The following is a 24,833-nucleotide window of genomic DNA, read 5'->3' on the forward strand; positions in this document are numbered from 1 at the left end:
CTTTGGTCAAAAGCACTGCTCTATATAGGGAATAGGGTGCAATTTCAGACACAGCCGAAGTTTGTAGCTTTATGCTAGGGCTGTTTATGCACACACTCCTATATGGCTGAGGCATTCACCACATGACCACACAGTCACACACACCACCACAGGGCATCAAGATTGATCTGATCATCAATAATTATTTGATAATTAAAAATAGTAGGCTGCTCCAGACGGATTACATACATAAAAACGTATTGATGAAAAAAAACGCAATAAAGCCCAAAGGCTTATTTCCAATGTGGTCTTCTTTGGCAACAAGATGGGTGGACAAGATAACATATTTGAAGTTAAACGTTTTTATTAAATATATCACCTTTTTTCTTTACAATACAACTCAATTACAAAAGTGTCCACACACATGAGTGAGCAGTCAGTCACTTTGGAATAGAATTGACCTCTCTCTCTCTCTCTCTTTCTCTCTTTCCTTCTTTCTCTCTTTCTCTTTCCTTCTCTCTCGCTCTCTCTCTCACTTTCTCGCTCTCTCTCTTTCTCTTTCTCTTTCTCTCTCTCTCTTTCTCTCCAACAGCAGCATGTAGACAGAGCACACACATCACAAATCAAACACGGTCAAACCTGTCAGCAGAGACAAACAAACACCAGGAGGTAGGTCAAGGTAGATACCCGTCAGAACAGGGGCAATACAGGAGCATTTCCCATCATGCAATTCTGCAAACCCCACAGGACCATGGGATATTGAGTTTCTTAGAAGGTAAGTATGCCCAAATGAGTTGTTTTCTGCATTCACTGATGTAGTTGAGTGTCATCATGTTGAATCACATCAGAAAAAAACCCACAACAAATAAACCATGACAATGAACATGAAAAACAATGAATAGTAACATAATAACATTTTGAAATCCTTCTAAAATACATTTTGGTCACACAGTGCTTTTGTTCTTGTTTGGTTCGTTTTAAAAAGTAAACCAGCAGACAAACTCCTAAAGACCAGAGCGAGATCAACTCGGCAATATGGAGTAACTCAGGGCATAGATACATATATAAACGTTATACACTGATAATAATACACAAATAATAATAATAATAATAATAATAATAATAATAATAACAATAATAATAATAATAACAATAAGGAAAAATTATATACATATTCTTAACATAAAAATAACAAAATTAAGAGATATATAATGTGAAATAAATAAGGCTGTAGAGTTAAAGTAAATGCATGAAAATATTAACAGTGACAGTGTGTACCTGAATATCAAACACCACCATGGACAATTAATAAATAACAGGAATTTTAAAAAACAGTGGTTTAGTGTGTGTGTGTGTGTGCACGCGCATGCGTGCGTGTTCTGCATCAGTGGTTGATCTCATAAGAGCACTCAGCATCTCCCTGCAGATCTGTGGATCCCAGAATCTTCTTTCCATTCCAGGAGGACACACACCAACACCTGCCTTTCTGTCCATCAAGAGATGACTCACACTGTGAGACAGGAGAGAGAGAGATTTGAATACCTGTTTGTTTTTTTACACACCGTAACACACCTCCACCTAACACACCTGTTCAGATATGCTATGACCCTCATCTGTGTGCAGCCGCACCTCATGGGGCAAACACACACCCATTCCAAGACAAATGTGTGTACAGGCACACACGGAGAGGCACACGCGTGTATAGTCATGCCACGCCAAGGGGATGACACTAGAGTGAAACTAGCTGAATGTGCTCCAAGGTGTAAGCAGTGCTGTACAAATCTCTGCCTGAACACACATTATTATTTCTGGAGCTGTGGTTGGCACAATCTTGGTTGCACACACACACACACACACACACACACACACACACACACACACACACACACACACACACACACACACCAGGTGAGATTCCTTCACACTGACAGGAGTCATGAATTGGGCACCAATCCCAAGTGCACATGCACACACACACACACACACACACACACACACACACACACACACACACACACACACACACACACACACACACACACACACACAGAGACATACATACATACATACATACATACAGACAGACAGACAGACAGACATACATACAGACAGACAGACAGACAGACAGACAGACAGACAGACAGACAGACAGACAGACAGACAGACAGACAGACAGACAGACGCGCACACACACACACACACAGTGTGTCTACCTGTTTGGCTTTGTAGAGTCCGTGTTTGTCACAGTTTGGCAGATAGAACCTGGTCAGTTTGTCTCCTAGCTTCTGTTGTGACTTAGCGATCTTCTCCAGAGCTCTCTGTAACTCCACATGACAGGGACCCTAGGAGGAGAGGGAAAGAGAGAGAGAGAGAGAGAGAGAGAGAGAGAGAGAGAGAGAGAGAGAGAGAGAGAGAGAGAGAGAGAGAGAGAGAGAGAGAGAGAGAGAGAGAAAAACGTTTTAAGTGTATTTCTATGTACTGTGTAGGCCTATTTTAAGTGTTTTATTCATGTTCATTTGCTTCTAAATCCGTCTCTGAAGGGGCTACCTGGGAGACCTGACCCTACCTGTATTGAATTGTCTATGGGCATGCTGTCAAAGTAGTGCTGCTAGATAGAGTACTGCCTTCTCGCTACTCATCAAAGGCTGCTGTTCTATCCAATCAACCCTCACAGTCAAGGCCTGTTGTGGCAAAACACTGGTATTTTGTAAAATTGTTCCAGGATAGGTCATAAGGTAGGCTAATGCACACACACACCCACCCACATGCACACACACGCACGCACGCACAAACACACACACACACACTTCAAAAGGACTCGAGCGCCCCCTTGCGGTATGATGTTAACTAACCACAACCCCAACCGTTCTTTGACTCTCCAAAAGTTTTAGGAACGTTAAATTATAGTTGCAAAACGGTTAGTACATTTTCCGTGAGCGCTCACCTGCTCCACCAGTTTCTTTCGAATTGCGTTGACTTTGGCTTTCATGCTCTCCTGTGCGTCCGCGGCGGCCCGGGGATCGAAGGGTTTGCTGTGGCCGGGGAGGTAGAGGCTGGAGCCGGGGTCCGACACCATGGCAGCGTTTTCTGTCTCGGCATTGTCCACCTCTCCTTGGTCTGGAGAAAAGAGGGAATGAGAGTGCCAAGAAGGGGAAAAGACAGTAGAAATCACAATCTTGATTGCAGTTATGCAGAAATACATTTGCAAATGATGAATAATGTGCAGACTAATTACTATTAGGCTATAATTATAAATATTATTAGGCTAATAGGCTTTTTAAAATAAAGGTTATTATTTGCTTATGTCAACCATAGACTATTGATATTACATATATATTGCATATATGCTATTTATAATCTAGCTATAGCCAAAACCTTCTGCAATTAGGGGATACATACCGGGGTTTTGGGGCACAGGGCTCCTTTCGGGCTCGGGGATCTCTGTGCATACCGCCTGGCCGCGAGTGAGGGAGTGAAGCGGCCGGAGGTCGCCGGGTCTCGGGGTGCACCTCAGTCTGGACCCGCATGGCGCCGTGTAGATTCCGCACAGATCCCCCGTCTTCAGGGCGCAAGCGAGGCAACATCCGCAACCCGGCTCCTGCAGAACCTCCGCACAGCCGGGCGCCACCGCCGGACACTCGCTCATTTTCTCCGGCGAGCACGGAGCGCATCGGATCGGCTCTTGCGCTAACACCGGGGACCCCAGCACCGACGGGACCAGCACAGAGCAGCATACCGCTGCTGCCACTAATACATTTCTTTGAAATAATCCACCCATGGTAGAAGGAGAGTCTGGTAGACTAAATATAGAATAAGGAAGAATAGTAGCTTATCAAAAGTAAGGAGGGTTAGAATAAAACACAGTTCGTTCCTGTTCCTTAGTTTCTTTCCTTTGATTTTGGAAAAATGACTAACTACTCCTTGCGCGCAGCGGTATTTATACCCGGGTCATTGTAAAACGTTTGACGCATCGGCATTATGAATGATTTCTAAAAAGAAGGTGTAATGATCCGACGGCTTCTGATTGGCCCGCATATGTCCAGTCAGAGACCTCATTTGAATACAACACGCAAAACACAATACCGGTATTTATTTTGGAACAGACCGTGCTCGCACGTCACCGTTTGGTGTTGCAAGTGAGGAAAAGGAATCCTGTATTCTCGCACTATTGCCAGAATAACTGAGTTTCAACATTCTGTCATCCCTGTCAGTCTATATAGGCTATCATAAATTGATCACTGTCTATTTGTAGTTTCAGCATTATAGTTGGATTTAAACTGCATAGATTTTGTGGAAGAGAAAATAAATGAAATATCGTTGTATTTAGTAGGCTAATGCTGAACGGAAGCAGTTTAGTTCAGCAAACAAGTGAGGACCTATTTCACCGCTACAGTGTGGTACAATGCCTGCTATTCATTAGTATTTTTTTTAAAATGTCCTTTCAAACTTCTTACACAACTTCCAGCAAAAACGAATGATGACTGCTGATTACACCGGTTAGCAGGTTAGCCTGCCCGGGCTGCACCTAGTAGGCTACTTACTGTAAATGTCCAGCACTAATTGAACATGAGGTGTACAACACTTTCTGAGTCACCCCACTGGCACAGACTTAAATTCAACCTCTATTCCACATTGTTCAACGGCATTTCGTCGACTCAACCAGTGGGATGCACGGCAACGGGTCGCCGATCATGTAATGCGACCTCCACTCCCGGGTACTGACGGAAGCCCCATTTTGGTCTCCACGGCGCCGGAGTGGACCGGAGCAGTCCCATTGTGGTTACCCGTTTCCTTTCCGGTGTTAATAATAGACAGTGCAGAACGAGGCCGCACTGACATGGCCAGAGACACGTCCCGGGTCCCGCGCGCCAGTGCGCCCAGCCTTTTGTCGTTTATCCACGTGTGTGTGTGTATGTGTGTGTTTGTGTGTGAGAGAGAGACAGAGAGAGAGAGAGAGAGAGAGAGAGAGAGAGAGAGAGAGAGAGAGAGAGAGAGAGAGAGGAGAGTCTGCTCTTGGCATGTCACAGGGGTACTGGGCCAGTGCAGTGAGAGCGAGGTCACAAATAGATTCCCATGTCACACTCACACCCTATGTCACAGGGCACCAGACCTGGCATGGGTGGATTAGGAGGCTTGAAGTGGAGAGGCCAATATTACCACTAGGGAATGGTCACGCTAGGGAATGTTCTCAGGGGTGACCGCCAGGGGCCAGAGATGGTGAGCAATGCACAGAGGGGTGAACTGAGGATACCAACCATGACTGTAATGGTGGACAACGGGTGGTCCCAAATTGCACCCTATTCCCTTTATAGCACACTACTTTTAAACAAGGTCTGTGTCCCAAATGGGTCCCTATTACCCTTACAGTGCACTAGATCTACTTTTGACCAGAGCTCTCCTTGTGTCACCACTAAGCAATATGTCATCATGCTACATGCAATGACTTGTAAGATTGCATCATCTGACTACCAAGTGGTTTTAAGATTAGACCCACTTCTCATGTGATTCACTGTTTGTATTCCTTCTATAGCCCCAAGCTGAATAAATACTGTATATAATGAGACTTTACTTCTGAAACCAATCGAAGTCTGAGGTGATCTAGTCAACAAACTTCTGGAATGATGCAATAGTAGTAATAGCCCACTTGGCACAGACGTCAATTCAACGGTTATTCCACATTGGTTCAACGTAATTTCATTGAAATGACGTGGAAACAACATTGATTCAAGCAGTGTATGCCCAGTGGGAGGCAACTCAAGTCTTATTGAAGGAAGGCATGCTCTACGGCAGGGGTTCCCAAACTTTCTCACTCAGGGCCTCCCTTCCAGCATTAGGGAACATCCCGTGCCCCCCCTGCACGCGCACACACACGCCACGTCTATTTCTATGGGCACAAGAACTGTTCATGACACAAACTGTTCACACCCCTCTTGTTGGTGGAGAGAATTTTACAGGTTTAAAGCTTATTTCCTGCAATTCTACACATTTTGTCATGGGTGCAAAGAACATTTAGCAGTTTTAAAGCACATTTTCTTGCAATTCTATACATTTTGTCATGGGTGCAAAGAACATTTAGCAGTTTTAAAGCACATTTTCTTGCAATTCTATACATTTTGCCATCTCTAATGTGTATTCATGTGATATTTGAGTGACTCAAACATTACAACAAAATCTATGGGCTAAAAAAACAAAATAAAAAAACATTAGCTGACATGGGCTAGTTGATCTGGCCATTTCTGACAAGTTATAAATAGCTCTCTAAGGTATGCAATGACTGACATGACAAGAGGAACTGATGATGCACTACCCAATTTTGAAATTGCACCTTATGCATTTTACTATTACAACTTTCAAGAGTAAGTTTAAAGCTTGACTGAGTTCCGCCCCCCGTGCCGACCCACAGTTTGGGAACCACTGCTCCAATGCTACGTCACATCTACAAGCCCATTGATGCAAATGGCGAGGGTGAAAAATACATAGACTTTGCTTTCCTTTTTATGTTTGTAAAAAAAAATGTGATCATGAAAATGTATTTAGGGTCTGATTGAATTCCAGCCATTTATTTTATTTTATGGGTTTATATGTCAAACTATGCAGTGAGTTGACTAGTTCATGTTGCAATTCAAAATCGAAGAGCCTCTTTGTGTCTAAACATTGACAAAGGGGCAATCTGGGATTGGTACATACATTATTTTACTTAAAATGGTATGATATACAGTGGGGAGAACAAGTATTTGATACACTGCCGATTTCGCAGGTTTTCCTACTTACAAAGCATGTAGAGGTCTGTAATTTTTATCATAGGTACACTTCACCTGTGATAGACGGAATCTAAAACAAAAATCCAGAAAATCACATTGTATGATTTTTAAGTAATTAATTTGCATTTTATTGCATGACATAAGTATTTGATCACCTACCAACCAGTAAGAATTCCGGCTCTCACAGACCTGTTAGTTTTTCTTTAAGAAGCCCTCCTGTTCTCCACTCATTACCTGTATTAACTGCACCTGTTTGAACTCGTTACCTGTATAAAAGACACCTGTCCACACACTCAATCAAACAGACTCCAACCTCTCCACAATGGCCAAGACCAGAGAGCTGTGTAAGGACATCAGGGATAAAATTGTAGACCTGCACAAGGCTGGGATGGGCTACAGGACAATAGGCAAGCAGCTTGGTGAGAAGGCAACAACTGTTGGCGCAATTATTAGAAAATGGAAGAAGTTCAAGATGACGGTCAATCACCCTCGGTCTGGGGCTCTATGCAAGATCTCACCTCGTGGGGCATCAATGATCATGAGGAAGGTGAGGGATCAGCCCAGAACTACACGGCAGGACCTGGTCAATGACCTGAAGAGAGCTGGGACCACAGTCTCAAAGAAAACCATTAGTAACACACTACGCCGTCATGGATTAAAATCCTGCAGTGCACGCAAGGTCCCCCTGCTCAAGCCAGCGCATGTCCAGGCCCGTCTGAAGTTTGCCAATGACCATCTGGATGATCCAGAGGAGGAATGGGAGAAGGTCATGTGGTCTGATGAGACAAATATATAGCTTTTTGGTCTAAACTCCACTCGCTGTGTTTGGAGGAAGAAGAAGGATGAGTACAACCCCAAGAACACCATCCCAATGTGAAGCATGGAGGTGGAAACATCATTCTTTGGGGATGCTTTTCTGCAAAGGGGACAGGACGACTGCACCGTATTGAGGGGAGGATGGATGGTGCCATGTCTCGCGAGATCTTGGCCAACAACCTCCTTCCCTCAGTAAGAGCATTGAAGATGGGTCGTGGCTGGGTCTTCCAGCATGACAACGACCCGAAACACACAGCCAGGGCAACTAAGGAGTGGCTCCGTAAGAAGCATCTCAAGGTCCTGGAGTGGCCTAGTCAGTCTCCAGACCTGAACCCAATAGAAAAGCTTTGTAGGGAGCTGAAAGTCCGTATTGCCCAGCGACAGCCCCGAAACCTGAAGGATCTGGAGAAGGTCTGTATGGAGGAGTGGGCCAAAATCCCTGCTGCAGTGTGTGCAAACCTGGTCAAGACCTACAGGAAACGTATGATCTCTGTAATTGCAAACAAAGGTTTCTGTACCAAATATTAAGTTCTGCTTTTCTGATGTATCAAATACTTATGTCATGCAATAAAATGCAAATTATTTACTTAAAAATCATACAATGTGATTTTCTGGATTTTTGTTTTAGATTCCATCTCTCACAGTTGAAGTGTACCTATGATAAAAATTACAGACCTCTACATGCTTTGTAAGTAGGAAAACCTGCAAAATCGGCAGTGTATCAAATATTTGTTCTCCCCACTGTATATCCATTGATATGGGTGGAAAGAGTACTGAAATATTCTACTCATGTAGAAGTACTGTGACCGTAATGAAATTTTACTCAAGAAGATGTAAAATTACTGGTGTAAAAAAACTACTCAAGTAAAAGTAAAAAGTAGCTCCTTTAAAAAATATGTAGTTATTTTTTAAATAAAAACATTGACCTCACTCCCTCTTTCTCTCCCTCACTCACTTACTCACTCAGTCACTCAGTCACTCGCTCACTCAATCACTCACTCTCTCACTCACTCACTCACTCACTCACACACTCAGTCAGTCACTCACTCACACACTCCCCTTTCCCGCTTTTACTCACTCACTCCCTCACTCACAAACTCCCTCTTTCATTCACTCACCAGGGGTGGAAAGAGTACTGAAATATCCTACTCAAGTAGAAGTACTATTACTTTAATTACATTTTACTCAAGTAGATGTAAAATTACTAACTCAATTACTACTATTAAAAGCTCCTTAATCATAGTAAAGAAAGTAGCTGTAAATAGTGACTTTACACCTCTGGTCATTGACTTGTGAGGAATATAATTAATACATGTCTAATTAGCTTAGTACCAAAAAAAGAGTGGCGGTGTGACCGCTTTGTTGTTGTTTGAATCCCAGATTGCCCCCTTATGGTATGGGCTGACTGGCAGTCATTAGGTGAACTGCCCTGTAATGTACTGGAGAATGTGGACCAAAGGCTGTGTTTATACAGGCAGCCCAATTCTGATATTTATTCCTCTAATTGGTCTTTTGACTAATCTCATCAGATCTTTTCACATCAGCTCTTTTTCGGAGCTGAACATTTTATTTTTCACCTTTATTTAACCAGGTAAGCCAGTTGAGAACAAGTTCTCATTTACAACTGCGACCTGGCCAAGATAAAGCAAAGCAGTGCGATAAAAACAACAACACAGAGTTACATATGGGGTAAAACAAAACATAAAGTCAAAAATACAACCGAAAATATATATACAGTGTGTTCAAATGTAGCAAGTTATGGAGGTAAGGCAATAAATAGGCCATAGTGCAAAATAATTACAATTAGTATTAACACTGGAATGATAGATGTGCAAGAGATGATGTGCAAATAGAGATACTGGGGTGCAAATGAGCAAAATAAATAACAATATGGGGATGAGGTAGTTGGGTGGGCTAATTTCAGATGGGCTGTGTACAGGTGCAGTGATCGGTAAGGTGCTCTGACAACTGATGCTTAAAGTTAGTGAGGGAGATAAGAGTCTCCAGCTTCAGAGATTTTTGCAATTCGTTCCAGTCATTGGCAGCAGAGAACTGGAAGGAATGGCGGCCAAAGGAGGTGTTGGCTTTGGGGATGACCAGTGAGATATACCTGCTGGAGCGCATACTACGGGTGGGTGTTGCTATGGTGACCAATTAGCTAAGATAAGGCAGGGATTTGACTAGCAGTGATTTATAGATGGCCTGGAGCCAGTGGGTTTGGCGACGAATATGTAGTGAGGATCAGCCAACAAGAGCGTACAGGTCACAGTGGTGTGTGGGGCTTTGGTGACAAAACGGATGGCACTGTGATAGACTATATCCAATTTGCTGAGTAGAGTGTTGGAGACTATTTTGTAAATGACATCGCCGAAGTCAAGGATCGGTAGGATAGTCAGTTTTACGAGGGCATGTTTGGCAGCATGAGTGAAGGAGGCTTTGTTGCGAAATAGGAAGCCAATTCTAGATTTAATTTTGGATTGGAGATGCTTAATGTGAGTCTGGAAGGAGAGTTTACAGTCTAACCAGACACCTAGGTATTTGTAGTTGTCCACAAACTCTAGGTCAGACCCGTCGAGAGTAGTGATTCTAGTCGGGTGGGCGGGTGCCAGCAGCGTTCGATTGAAGAGCATGCATTTAGTTTTTCTAGTGTTTAAGAGCAGTTGGAGGCTACTGAAGGAGTGTTGTATGGCATTGAAGCTCGTTTGGAGGTTTGTTAACACAGTGTCCAACGAAGGGCCAGATGTATACAAAATGGTGTCGTCTGCGTAGAGGTGGCTCTGAGAGTCACCAGCAGCAAGAGCGACATCATTGATATACACTGAGAAAATAGTCGGCCCAAGAATTGAACCCTGTGGCACCCCCATAGAGACTGCCATAGGTCCAGACAACAGGCCCTCCGATTTGACACATTGAACTCTATCTGAGAAGTAGTTGGTGAACCAGGCGAGGCAGTCATTTGAGAAACCAAGGCTATTTAGTCTGCCAATAAGAATGCGGTGGTTGACAGAGTCGAAAGCCTTGGCCAGGTCGATGAAGACGGCTGCACAGTACTGTCTATTATCGATCGCGGTTATAATATCGTTTAGGACCTTGAGCGTGGCTGAGGTGCACCCATGACCAGCTCGGAAACCGGATTGCATAGCGGAGAAGGTACGGTGGGATTCGAAATGGTCGGTGATCTGTTTATTAACTTGGCTTTCAAAAACGTTCGAAAGGCAGGGCAGGATGGATATAGGTCTATAACAGTTTGGATCTAGAGTGTCACCCCCTTTGACGAGGGGGAAGACCGCGGCAGATTTCCAATCTCTGTGGATCTCAGACGTTGCGAAAGAGAGGTTGAACAGGCTAGTAATAGGGGTTGCGACAATTTCGGCGGCTAGTTTTAGAAAGAAAGGGTCCAGATTGTCTAGCCCAGATGATTTGTAGGGGTCCAGATTTTGCAGCTCTTTCAGAACATCAGCTGTCTGAATTTGTGTGAAGGAGAAGCTGGAGGGGCATGGGCAAGTTGCAGCGGAGGGTGCAGAGCTGGTGGCCGGGGTAGTGGTATCCAGGTGGAAAGCATGGCCAGCCGTAGCAAAATGCTTGTTGAAATTCTCGATTATTGTAGATTTATCGGTGGTGATAGTGTTTCCTAGCCTCAGTGCAGTGGGCAGCTGGAAGGAGGTGCTCTTATTCTCCATGGACTTTACAGTGTCCCAAAACTTTTTGGAGTTAGTGCTACAGGATGCAAATTTCTGTTTGAAAAAGCTAGCCTTTGCTTTCCTAACTGCTTGTGTATATTGGTTCCTAACTTCCCTGAAAAGTTGCATATCGCGGGGACTATTCAATGCTAATGCAGTACGCCACAGGATGTTTTTGTGCTGGTCAAGGGCAGTCAAGTCTGACGAGAACCAGGGGCTATATCTGTTCTTAGTTCTGTATTTTTTGAATGGGGCATGTTTATTTAAGATTGAGAGGAAATTACTTTTAAAGAACAACCAGGCATCCTCTACTGACGGAATGAGATCGATATCCATCCAGGATACCTGGGCCAGGTCAATTAGGAAGGCCTGCTCGCTAAAGTGTTTTAGGGAGCATTTGACAGTGATGAGGGGTGGTCGTTTGACCGCGGACCCGTTACGGACGCAGGGAATAAGGCAGTGATTGCTGAGATCCTGGTTGAAGACAGCGGAGGTGTATTTAGAGGGTAAGTTAGTCAGGATGATATCTATGAGGGTGCCCATGTTTACGGATTTAGGGTTGTACCTGGTAGGTTCGTTGATAATTTGTGTGAGATTGAGGGCATCTAGTTTGGATTGTAGGATGGCCGGGGTGTTAAGCATATCCCAATTTAGGTCACCAAGCAGTACGAACTCTGAGGATAAATGGGGGGCAATCAATTCACATATGGTGTCCAGGGCACAGCTGGGGGCTGAGGGGGGTCTGTAGCAAGCGGCAACAGTGAGAGACTTATTTCTGGAAAGGTGGATTTTTAGAAGTAGAAGCTCAAACTGTTTGGGCACAGACCTGGATAGTATGATAGAGCTCTACAGGCTATCTCTACAGTAGATTGCAACTCCACCCCCTTTGGCAGTTCTATCTAGACGGAAAATGTTGTAGTTGGGGATGGACATTTCAGAATTTTTGGTGGCCTTCCTAAGCCAGGATTCAGACACTGCTAGAACATCAGGGTTGGCGGAGTGTGCTAATGCAGTGAATAACTCAAACTTAGGAAGGAGGCTTCTACAGCACAGCGATCAGGAAGCACGGCTGTCGTTTGCGTGTGCTAGCAAGCCGGGGCTAGCAGATGGATCTTCGTGGTCGTCGCAACGGGAAGCCTGTTGAAACCACAGACGATTACGTCGGCAGACCAGTCATGATGGATCGGCGGGGCTCCGTGTCGACTCTAGGAGGTCCCGTCCGGTTGACAGAGAGGTAGATAGCCGGGAGATGTGCCTGACTCAAGGCTAGTTCATGGCTGATTAGCCAACAACAACTTTCATTTGGTTGCAGCTAGCTAGTTGCGATTATCCAGTGTTAAAGGTCCAGTGATTCAGTGATTCTGGCAGAAAATCCGATATGTTCTGGGTCGATAACGCGCTGTGCAGACAGTGCAGACTGGCCGATAATAGTCCAGGCTAGAGCTGGCTGGTAGGTAGTGCTGGCTGGTAGAAAAACCGCTAATGGTGGCTAATAGCAGCTAGTTAGCTGGTTAGCTGGCTACTCCCGTCCGGTAGACAGAGAGGTAGATAGCCGGGATATGGGCCTGCTCGAGGCTAGCTCAAGGCTAACTGATGCTTGCTTCGGGGGCAGTGGTGATTAGCCTATAGCAACATCCATTCTACATCCATTCGGTTGCGGCTAGCTAGTTGCGATCCGGTGTTAAGGTCCAGTGATTCAGTTATTCCGGCAGAAAATCCGATGTTCTGGGTGAAAACCGCTAACGTTGGCTAATAGCGAGTAGCTAGTTAGCTAGTTAGCTGGCTGGCTAGTTTCAACTGGAGATTCTAGATAAAGGTGAGTAAATAATATAATCCGTTCTACATTGAGTAAGGCGGGTTGCAGGAAAGTATATTTAGTAGAAAGATGAAAAGTGTGATAGGGAAATATATACGTAAAATACAAAAAAATACAAAAAACAGGCTATTTACATGGACACACAAGAGAACACGACCGCACTGCTACGCCATCTTGGAAATCCACCTACCTGGTCTTTGTGGTTGAATCTGTTTGAAATTCCTTGCTTGACTGAGGGACCTTACAGATAATTGTATATGTGGGGTACAGAGATGAGGTAATCATTCAAAAATCATGTTAAACACTATTATTGCACACAGAGTGCATCAATGCAACTTATTATGTGACTTGTTAAGCACATTCTTAGTCCTGAACTTATTTAGGCTTGCCATAACAAAGGGGTTGAATACTTATTGATTCAAGACATTTCAGCTTTTCATTTTAATTTGTTAGAATTTCTAAAAACATAATTCCACTTTGACATTATAGGGTATTGTGTGTAGGCCAGTGACAAAAAATCTATATTTAAAATAATTTAATGTCAGGCTGTAACACAATAAAATGCGGGAAAAAGTCAAGGGGTGCGAATACTTTCTGAAGGCACTGTACAGTATATAGTACACTACTTTTGACCAGATCCTTGGGACTGCAAAACCCTTTCACCGCTAAATTACAACTAGTACCCTTCGAACCGCACGTTGCCCCCCTCAGAACATCCTCACTGCCTTGTGTGGTAACGTACCAAATGACACCCTATTCCCTATAAAGTGCACCACTTTTGACCAGGATTCATAGGACTGGTCAAAAGTAGTCCACTATAAAGGGATTAGGGTGCTATTGGGGATGAAGCCTGAGATCAGCAGAGGGCAAGGTCCGGATGACAGAGAGAAAGGAGACAAAACTATGGGATGAATATAGTAAGCACAGCATGTGAACAACACACTCCATTGCCCCTCCATGACAGGCCTTGGTAGCGTCACAAATGGCAACATATTCCCTATATAGTGCACTACTTTTGACCAAAAGTAGTGCACTATATAAGGAATATGGTGCCATTTGGGCCACAGGCTGTGCAAAGCTCTTACCTCTGCTGTCAGATCAGAGGAGAAGAACAACCAAACAAAACCAAGTCATCCCAGGTCAGGGACAGACAGACCCAGTTCCCTCAAAAACAGCAAGGCATTTAAAAAAACAACCATGACTAGTCACAGTCCGCCCTCACCTCCTCAGTTTGTGTTTTGGGGTAACAGGCCTGCTACGTAGCTTTTGCAGAGCGTGAGACGCATCCACTCATTTGTATGAAACCTGGCCGTAAAATGACGCTCTGGTTCTTTTTTCAAGAATTTGACGTGTGGCTGACACGTGGCTGACGCGTGGCTGGGAACACTTGATGAAATGGCTCGTGCTCTGCTCACGCAGGCAAGAAATCACACCTAGAAAAATCAACTGAAAACCTACTGTTTTCCTGAAGATCTAGTGTAGCTCCCATGTAAAGAGGTTCTTTCTCCCCATCCATAAGTCACATAATCACAATCAAAGGTTAAGGTGGCATTGAACATTATCCAACTGGATTGTGTTTACGACAGAGAAGAGGCCTGATGTCACACACATACACAGCCACACACACAAACACACATCTGTAAGTAAAGGACGTGTCCATTTATGGTACGCTAAACTTTGCCTTGTGTGTGACGTAATAGCAAGGGTAACTGAGGACAACCAGCCAGAGAAAAACAGAGGTGATCTAACACATAAACACAAGACTGTAGAAACAGATCTGGGATCAGGCTATGATCCGAAACTGCATCCCAAATGGCACCCTATTACCTTTGTAGTGCACTACTTTTTGACCATTGACCTATGAGCTCTGGTCAAAGTAGTGCACCATATAGGAATAGGGTGCCATTTGAGATGGAACCATCACCCTCCTCCTATGGGAATCAGCTCATAAGAAAGAATGTGATGTGAGTGGTCTCAATGACTTCAAGCCCCTAGAGTTGTTATCTTCTCTCTCCTCCGCCCCTCACAAGATTCCTTAAATCAGTTAATCCCCGTCATATTAACCAGCCTGGCTGCACAGGTCACACACACACACACACACACATACAGGTCACAGCACGCTGAGCTGTGGGAGAGAAACATTGAAACAGATATAGGGTCACGCGCGGTCGGGCCGGTGAAGGAGGTTACTGCAGCTAGAGTGTGTTTTGTTTTGGGTCCAGAACGGACCAGGGCCCGGTTCCCCAAAAGCAGCTTAAGGCAAAATTCATTGTTAGAACCTTCGTAGGAGCATTGTTAAATCTCTGAACTGTTTCCCAAAACCATCGTTACTAAAGTTGCACTTACAAACACTTGATATTTACCGACTGCCTCAGACCACTTGTAGAACAGTTTTTTCACCTACCACTTCACTTTATACACAGAAGACCTCCACTAAACATAGAATCAAGATGTTTATCTGTCTCCCTGTGACCACTGATAACTTCACAACGAAGTTGACCAGAAATACAAAGTTGCCTTAGTCTTTGCAATTATTACCAACAAACGAATGAAAAACGTGATGATAATATCTCTCCAGGAGCTGATTGTGGAATAATTCTAACGTTAAGGTAAGATTTGAATGGAGAAAGCTGATCCGAGAGCAGCACTGCCTTTCTTTCGATCCTATCAGTATCGACACATGCCTCAAATACGCACTTTGCAACTGTTCTGTCTGTGTGTTGTTTTGGGAAACACATGTTACATCTTCGGCCGTTGTAGGAAAGATGCATCGTTAAAACGTTTGTAAGCCTAAATTCCATCGGTATTGGGAAACCGGGCCCAGAGTATTATTGGAAGTGTTTTTCTTAAAGAGATAGTTCACACAAATTACAAAATTACACATTGATTTCCTTACCCTATAAGCAGTCTATGGACAAGGTATGACAACAATACATGTTTTGGTTTAGTTTCCCTGGCACTGTTTCCAAGTGGTGACGTTTTAGTACTTGTAGCACAAATGCCATTCAAGTCATTCGACTGATATTAGCATGTTCAAATAATCTATAAGAGATTTTGGTGAGCTTAACAATACATTTAACATACTTTCGGATGATTTGGACATGATCTGAAAGTATGTCAAATGTATTGTGAAGCTCACCAATGTCACTTATAGATGATTTGAACATGCTAATATCGGTCGAATGACTTGAATGGGATTTGTGTTACAAATGCTAAAACGTCACCACTTGGAAACAGTGCCAGGGAAACTAAACCAAAACATGGATTGTTGTCATACCTTGTATTCCACATTTTGTTGTGTTACAGCCTGAATTCAAAATTGATTAAATAAAAAACAATTCTCAGCTATCTACACACAATAAGGGAAAACCTGTTTTTGGAAATGTTAGCAATTTATTTGAAATTAAACTAATTTACATACAGTGGGGAGTACAAGTATTTTGATACACTGCTGATTTTTCAGGTTTTCCTACTTACAAAGCATGTAGATGTCTGTAATTTTTTATCATAGGTACACTTCAACCGTGAGAGATGGAATCTAAAACAAAAATCCAGAAAATCACATTGTATGATTTTTAAGTAATTAATTTGCATTTTATTGCATGACATAAGTATTTGATACATCAGAAAAGCAGAACTTAATATTTGGTACAGAAACCTTTGTTTGCAATTACAGAGATCATACGTTTCCTGTAGGTCTTGACCAGGTTTGCACACACTGCAGCAGGGATTTTGGCCCACTCCTCCATACAGATCTTCTCCAGATCCTTCAGGTTTCGGGGCTGTCGCTGGGCAATATGGACTTTCAGCTCCCTCCAAAGCTTTTCTATTGGGTTCAGGTCTGGAGACTGGCTAGGCCACTCCAGGACCTTGATATGCTTCTTACGGAGCCACTCCTTAGTTGCCCTGGCTGTGTGTTTCGGGTCGTTGTCATGCTGGAAGATCCAGCCACGACCCATCTTTATTGCTCTTACTGAGGGAAGGAGGTTGTTGGCCAAGATCTCGCGATACATGGCCGCATCCATCCTCCCCTCAATACGGTGCAGTCGTCCTGTCCCCTTTGCAGAAAAGCATCCCCAAAGAATGATGTTTCCACCTCCATGCTTCACATTGGGATGGTGTTCTTGGGGTTGTACTCATCCTTCTTCTTCCTCCAAACACAGCGAGTGGAGTTTAGACCAAAAAGCTCTATTTTTGTCTCATCAGACCAAATGACTTTCTCCCCTTCCTCCTCTGGATCATCCAGATGGTCATTGGCAAACTTTAGACGGGCCTGGACATGCGCTGGCTTGAGCAGGGGGACCTTGTGTGGCGCTGCAGGATTTTAATCCATGACGGCGTAGTGTGTTACTAATGGTTTTCTTTGAGACTGTGGTCCCAGCTCTCTTCAGGTCATTGACCAGGTCCTGCCGTGTAGTTCTGGGCTGATCCCTCACCTTCCTCATGATCATTGATGCCCCACGAGGTGAGATCTTGCATGGAGCCCCAGACCGAGGGTGATTGACCGTCATCTTGAACTTCTTCCATTTTTTAATAATTGCGGCAACAGTTGTTGCCTTCTCACCAAGCTGCTTGCCTATTGTCCTGTAGCCCATCCCAGCCTTGTGCAGGTCTACAATTTTATCCCTGATGTCCTTACACAGCTCTCTGGTCTTGGCCATTGTGGAGAGGTTGGAGTCTGTTGATTGAGTGTGTGGACAGGTGTCTTTTATACAGGTAACGAGTTCAAACAGGTGCAGTTAATACTGGTAATGAGTGGAGAACAGGAGGGCTTCTTAAAGAAAAATTAACAGGTCTGTGAGAGCCGGAATTCTTACTGGTTGGTAGGTGATCAAATACTTATGTCATGCAATAAAATGCAAATTAATTACTTAAAATCATACAATGTGATTTTCTGGATTTTTGTTTTAGATTCCGTCTCTCACAGTTGAAGTGTACCTATGATAAAAATTACAGACCTCTACATGCTTTGTAAGTAGGAAAACCTGTAAAATCGGCAGTGTATCAAATACTTGTTCTCCCCACTGTAAGTGTTCACATCCCTGAGTCAATACATGTTAGAATCACCTTTGGCAGCGATTACAGCTGTGAGTCTTACTGGGTAAATCTCTAACAGCTATGTACACCTGGAATGTACACATTTGCCCATTATTCTTTTCAAAATTCTTCAAGCTCTGTCAAATTGGTTGTTGATCATTGCTAGACAACAATTTGCAAGTCTTGCCATAGACTTTCAAGCAGATTTAAGTCAAAACTGTAACTCGGATACTCAGGAACATTCACTGTCTTCTTGGTAAGCAACTCCAGTGTAGATTTGGCCTTGTGTTTTACGTTATTGTCCTGCTGAAAGGTGAAACCATCTCCCAGTGTCTGGTGGAAAGCAGATTGAACCAGGTTTTCCTCTACAATTTTGCCTGTGCTTAACTCCATTTTAATCCTGAAAAACTCCTCAGCCGTTAACGATTACAAGCATACCTATAACATGATGCAGCCATGACTATGCTTGAGCTTGAACATATGGAAAGTGGTACTCAGTAATGTGTTGTATTAGATTGGCCCCAAACATAACACTTTGTATTCAGGACAACAACCAAAAAGAACAACAAAAAATAACAGTTAATTGCTTTGCCACATTTTTTTGCCGTTTTACTGTAGTGCCTCGCTGCAAACAGGATGCATGTTTGGGAATATTTGTATTCTGTACAGGCTTCCTTCTTTTCACTCTGTCAATTAGGTTAGTATTGTGGATTAACTACAATGTTGTTGATCCATTCTCCATTTTCTACTATCACAGCCATTAAACTCTGTAACTGTTTTAAAGTCACCATTGGCCTCATGGTGAAATCCCTGAGCGGTTTGCTTCCTCTCCGGCAACTGAGTTAGGAAGGACGCCTGTAGTGACTGGGTGTATTGATACACTGTCCAAAGTGTAATTAATAACTTCACCATGCTCAAAGGGCTATCCAATGTCTGCTTTTTTCCCCCCCATCTACCAATAGGTGCCCTTCTTTGCAAGTCATTGGAAAACCAACCTGGTCTTTGTGGTTGAATCTGTTTGACATTCCTTGCTTGACTGAGGGACTTTACAGATAATTGTATATGTGGGGTACAGAGATGAGGTAATCATTCAAAAATCATGTTAAACACTATTATTGCATACAGAGTGCATCAATGCAACTTATTATGTGACTTGTTAAGCACATTCTTACTCCTGAACTTATTTAGGCTTGCCATAACAAAGGGGTTGAATACTTATTGATTCAAGACATTTCAGCTTTTCATTTTAATTTGTTAGAATTTCTAAAAACATAATTCCACTTTGACATTATAGGGTATTGTGTGTAGGCCAGTGACAAAAATCTATATTTAAAATAATTTAATGTCAGGCTGTAACACAATAAAATGCGAGAAAAAGTCAAGGGGGTGCGAATACTTTCTGAAGGCACTGTACAGTATATAGTACACTACTTTTGACCAGAGCCTTGGGACTGCAAACCCCTTTCACTGCTAAATTACAACTAGTACCCTTCGAACCGCACGTTGCCCCCCTCAGAACATCCTCACTGCCTTGTGTGGTACCGTACCAAATGACACCCTATTCCCTATAAAGTGCACCACTTTTGACCAGGATTCATAGGACTGGTCAAAAGTAGTCCACTATAAAGGGATTAGGGTGCTATTGGGGATGAAGCCTGAGATCAGCAGAGGGCAAGGTCCGGATGACAGAGAGAGAAGGAGACAAAACTATGGGATGAATATAGTAAGCACAGCATGTGAACAACACACTCCATTGCCCCTCCATGACAGGCCTTGGTAGCGTCACAAATGGCAACATATTCCCTATATAGTGCACTACTTTTGACCAAAAGTAGTGCACTATATAAGGAATATGGTGCCATTTGGGCCACAGGCTGTGCAAAGCTCTTACCTCTGCTGTCAGATCAGAGGAGAAGAACAACCAAACAAAACCAAGTCATCCCAGGTCAGGGACAGACAGACCCAGTTCCCTCAAAAACAGCAAGGCATTTAAAAAAACAACCATGACTAGTCACAGTCCGCCCTCACCTCCTCAGTTTGTGTTTTGGGGTAACAGGCCTGCTACGTAGCTTTTGCAGAGCGTGAGACGATCCACTCATTTGTATGAAACCTGGCCGTAAATGACGCTCTGGTTCTTTTTTCAAGAATTTGACGTGTGGCTGACACGTGGCTGACGCGTGGCTGACGCGTGGCTGGGAACACTTGATGAAATGGCTCGTGCTCTGCTCACGCAGGCAAGAAATCACACCTAGAAAAATCAACTGAAAACCTACTGTTTTCCTGAAGATCTAGTGTAGCTCCCATGTAAAGAGGTTCTTTCTCCCCATCCATAAGTCACATAATCACAATCAAAGGTTAAGGTGGCATTGAACATTATCCAACTGGATTGTGTTTACGACAGAGAAGAGGCCTGATGTCACACACATACACAGCCACACACACAAACACACATCTGTAAGTAAAGGACGTGTCCATTTATGGTACGCTAAACTTTGCCTTGTGTGTGACGTAATAGCAAGGGTAACTGAGGACAACCAGCCAGAGAAAAACAGAGGTGATCTAACACATAAACACAAGACTGTAGAAACAGATCTGGGATCAGGCTATGATCCGAAACTGCATCCCAAATGGCACCCTATTACCTTTGTAGTGCACTACTTTTGACCATTGACCTATGAGCTCTGGTCAAAAGTAGTGCACCATATAGGGAATAGGGTGCCATTTGAGATGGAACCATCACCCTCCTCCTATGGGAATCAGCTCATAAGAAAGAATGTGATGTGAGTGGTCTCAATGACTTCAAGCCCCTAGAGTTGTTATCTTCTCTCTCCTCCGCCCCTCACAAGATTCCTTAAATCAGTTAATCCCCGTCATATTAACCAGCCTGGCTGCACAGGTCACACACACACACACACACACATACAGGTCACAGCACGCTGAGCTGTGGGAGAGAAACATTGAAACAGATATAGGGTCACGCGCGGTCGGGCCGGTGAAGGAGGTTACTGCAGCTAGAGTGTGTTTTGTTTTGGGTCCAGAACGGACCAGGGCCCGGTTCCCCAAAAGCAGCTTAAGGCAAAATTCATTGTTAGAACCTTCGTAGGAGCATTGTTAAATCTCTGAACTGTTTCCCAAAACCATCGTTACTAAAGTTGCACTTACAAACACTTGATATTTACCGACTGCCTCAGACCACTTGTAGAACAGTTTTTTCACCTACCACTTCACTTTATACACAGAAGACCTCCACTAAACATAGAATCAAGATGTTTATCTGTCTCCCTGTGACCACTGATAACTTCACAACGAAGTTGACCAGAAATACAAAGTTGCCTTAGTCTTTGCAATTATTACCAACAAACGAATGAAAAACGTGATGATAATATCTCTCCAGGAGCTGATTGTGGAATAATTCTAACGTTAAGGTAAGATTTGAATGGAGAAAGCTGATCCGAGAGCAGCACTGCCTTTCTTTCGATCCTATCAGTATCGACACATGCCTCAAATACGCACTTTGCAACTGTTCTGTCTGTGTGTTGTTTTGGGAAACACATGTTACATCTTCGGCCGTTGTAGGAAAGATGCATCGTTAAAACGTTTGTAAGCCTAAATTCCATCGGTATTGGGAAACCGGGCCCAGAGTATTATTGGAAGTGTTTTTCTTAAAGAGATAGTTCACACAAATTACAAAATTACACATTGATTTCCTTACCCTATAAGCAGTCTATGGACAAGGTATGACAACAATACATGTTTTGGTTTAGTTTCCTGGCACTGTTTCCAAGTGGTGACGTTTTAGTACTTGTAGCACAAATGCCATTCAAGTCATTCGACTGATATTAGCATGTTCAAATAATCTATAAGAGATTTTGGTGAGCTTAACAATACATTTAACATACTTTCGGATGATTTGGACATGATCTGAAAGTATGTCAAATGTATTGTGAAGCTCACCAATGTCACTTATAGATGATTTGAACATGCTAATATCGGTCGAATGACTTGAATGGGATTTGTGTTACAAATGCTAAAACGTCACCACTTGGAAACAGTGCCAGGGAAACTAAACCAAAACATGGATTGTTGTCATACCTTGTATTCCACATTTTGTTGTGTTACAGCCTGAATTCAAAATTGATTAAATAAAAAACAATTCTCAGCTATCTACACACAATAAGGGGAAAACCTGTTTTTGGAAATGTTAGCAATTTATTTGAAATTAAACTAATTTACATACAGTGGGGAGTACAAGTATTTTGATACACTGCTGATTTTTCAGGTTTTCCTACTTACAAAGCATGTAGATGTCTGTAATTTTTTATCATAGGTACACTTCAACCGTGAGAGATGGAATCTAAAACAAAAATCCAGAAAATCACATTGTATGATTTTAAGTAATTAATTTGCATTTTATTGCATGACATAAGTATTTGATACATCAGAAAAGCAGAACTTAATATTTGGTACAGAAACCTTTGTTTGCAATTACAGAGATCATACGTTTCCTGTAGGTCTTGACCAGGTTTGCACACACTGCAGCAGGGATTTTGGCCCACTCCTCCATACAGATCTTCTCCAGATCCTTCAGGTTTCGGGGCTGTCGCTGGGCAATATGGACTTTCAGCTCCCTCCAAAGCTTTTCTATTGGGTTCAGGTCTGGAGACTGGCTAGGCCACTCCAGGACCTTGATATGCTTCTTACGGAGCCACTCCTTAGTTGCCCTGGCTGTGTGTTTCGGGTCGTTGTCATGCTGGAAGATCCAGCCACGACCCATCTTTATTGCTCTTACTGAGGGAAGGAGGTTGTTGGCCAAGATCTCGCGATACATGGCCGCATCCATCCTCCCCTCAATACGGTGCAGTCGTCCTGTCCCCTTTGCAGAAAAGCATCCCCAAAGAATGATGTTTCCACCTCCATGCTTCACATTGGGATGGTGTTCTTGGGGTTGTACTCATCCTTCTTCTTCCTCCAAACACAGCGAGTGGAGTTTAGACCAAAAAGCTCTATTTTTGTCTCATCAGACCAAATGACTTTCTCCCCTTCCTCCTCTGGATCATCCAGATGGTCATTGGCAAACTTTAGACGGGCCTGGACATGCGCTGGCTTGAGCAGGGGGACCTTGTGTGCGCTGCAGGATTTTAATCCATGACGGCGTAGTGTGTTACTAATGGTTTTCTTTGAGACTGTGGTCCCAGCTCTCTTCAGGTCATTGACCAGGTCCTGCCGTGTAGTTCTGGGCTGATCCCTCACCTTCCTCATGATCATTGATGCCCCACGAGGTGAGATCTTGCATGGAGCCCCAGACCGAGGGTGATTGACCGTCATCTTGAACTTCTTCCATTTTTTTAATAATTGCGGCAACAGTTGTTGCCTTCTCACCAAGCTGCTTGCCTATTGTCCTGTAGCCCATCCCAGCCTTGTGCAGGTCTACAATTTTATCCCTGATGTCCTTACACAGCTCTCTGGTCTTGGCCATTGTGGAGAGGTTGGAGTCTGTTGATTGAGTGTGTGGACAGGTGTCTTTTATACAGGTAACGAGTTCAAACAGGTGCAGTTAATACTGGTAATGAGTGGAGAACAGGAGGGCTTCTTAAAGAAAAATTAACAGGTCTGTGAGAGCCGGAATTCTTACTGGTTGGTAGGTGATCAAATACTTATGTCATGCAATAAAATGCAAATTAATTACTTAAAAATCATACAATGTGATTTTCTGGATTTTTGTTTTAGATTCCGTCTCTCACAGTTGAAGTGTACCTATGATAAAAATTACAGACCTCTACATGCTTTGTAAGTAGGAAAACCTGTAAAATCGGCAGTGTATCAAATACTTGTTCTCCCCACTGTAAGTGTTCACATCCCTGAGTCAATACATGTTAGAATCACCTTTGGCAGCGATTACAGCTGTGAGTCTTACTGGGTAAATCTCTAACAGCTATGTACACCTGGAATGTACACATTTGCCCATTATTCTTTTCAAAATTCTTCAAGCTCTGTCAAATTGGTTGTTGATCATTGCTAGACAACAATTTGCAAGTCTTGCCATAGACTTTCAAGCAGATTTAAGTCAAAACTGTAACTCGGATACTCAGGAACATTCACTGTCTTCTTGGTAAGCAACTCCAGTGTAGATTTGGCCTTGTGTTTTACGTTATTGTCCTGCTGAAAGGTGAAACCATCTCCCAGTGTCTGGTGGAAAGCAGATTGAACCAGGTTTTCCTCTACAATTTTGCCTGTGCTTAACTCCATTTTAATCCTGAAAAACTCCTCAGCCGTTAACGATTACAAGCATACCTATAACATGATGCAGCCATGACTATGCTTGAGCTTGAACATATGGAAAGTGGTACTCAGTAATGTGTTGTATTAGATTGGCCCCAAACATAACACTTTGTATTCAGGACAACAACCAAAAAGAACAACAAAAAATAACAGTTAATTGCTTTGCCACATTTTTTGCCGTTTTACTGTAGTGCCTCGCTGCAAACAGGATGCATGTTTGGGAATATTTGTATTCTGTACAGGCTTCCTTCTTTTCACTCTGTCAATTAGGTTAGTATTGTGGATTAACTACAATGTTGTTGATCCATTCTCCATTTTCTACTATCACAGCCATTAAACTCTGTAACTGTTTTAAAGTCACCATTGGCCTCATGGTGAAATCCCTGAGCGGTTTGCTTCCTCTCCGGCAACTGAGTTAGGAAGGACGCCTGTAGTGACTGGGTGTATTGATACACTGTCCAAAGT

General features: G+C 43.2%; 1 protein-coding gene across 1 annotated transcript; it reads right to left on the reverse strand.

Moving 5' to 3' along the window:
* Nucleotides 1-325: 325 nt before the first annotated feature.
* igfbp1a (insulin-like growth factor binding protein 1a) lies at nucleotides 326-3,936 on the reverse strand. The gene is made up of 4 exons (XM_041840183.2): nucleotides 3,379-3,936; nucleotides 2,924-3,096; nucleotides 2,193-2,321; nucleotides 326-1,489 (listed from the first exon to the last, which is right to left on the reverse strand). The coding sequence occupies exons 1-4, from the start codon at nucleotides 3,755-3,757 to the stop codon at nucleotides 1,364-1,366; spliced, it is 807 nt and encodes a 268-aa protein (XP_041696117.1). The 5' UTR covers nucleotides 3,758-3,936; the 3' UTR covers nucleotides 326-1,363.
* Between the last annotated feature and the right edge of the window lie 20,897 nt (nucleotides 3,937-24,833).

This window comes from Coregonus clupeaformis, chromosome 20 (assembly GCF_020615455.1).
Source record: "Coregonus clupeaformis isolate EN_2021a chromosome 20, ASM2061545v1, whole genome shotgun sequence".
Taxonomy (NCBI): Eukaryota; Metazoa; Chordata; class Actinopteri; order Salmoniformes; family Salmonidae; genus Coregonus; species Coregonus clupeaformis.

Coding starts and splice junctions, on each gene's coding strand:
- igfbp1a (XM_041840183.2), bottom strand. CDS start 3,757: ATGGGTGGATTATTTCAAAGAAATGTATTAGTGGCAGCAGCGGTATGC. Junction 3,097..3,378: donor CCCTGTGCCCCAAAACCCCG/GTATGTATCCCC, acceptor TCTTTTCTCCAG/ACCAAGGAGAGGTGGACAAT. Junction 1,490..2,192: donor GACTCTACAAAGCCAAACAG/GTAGACACACTG, acceptor CCTGTCTCACAG/TGTGAGTCATCTCTTGATGG.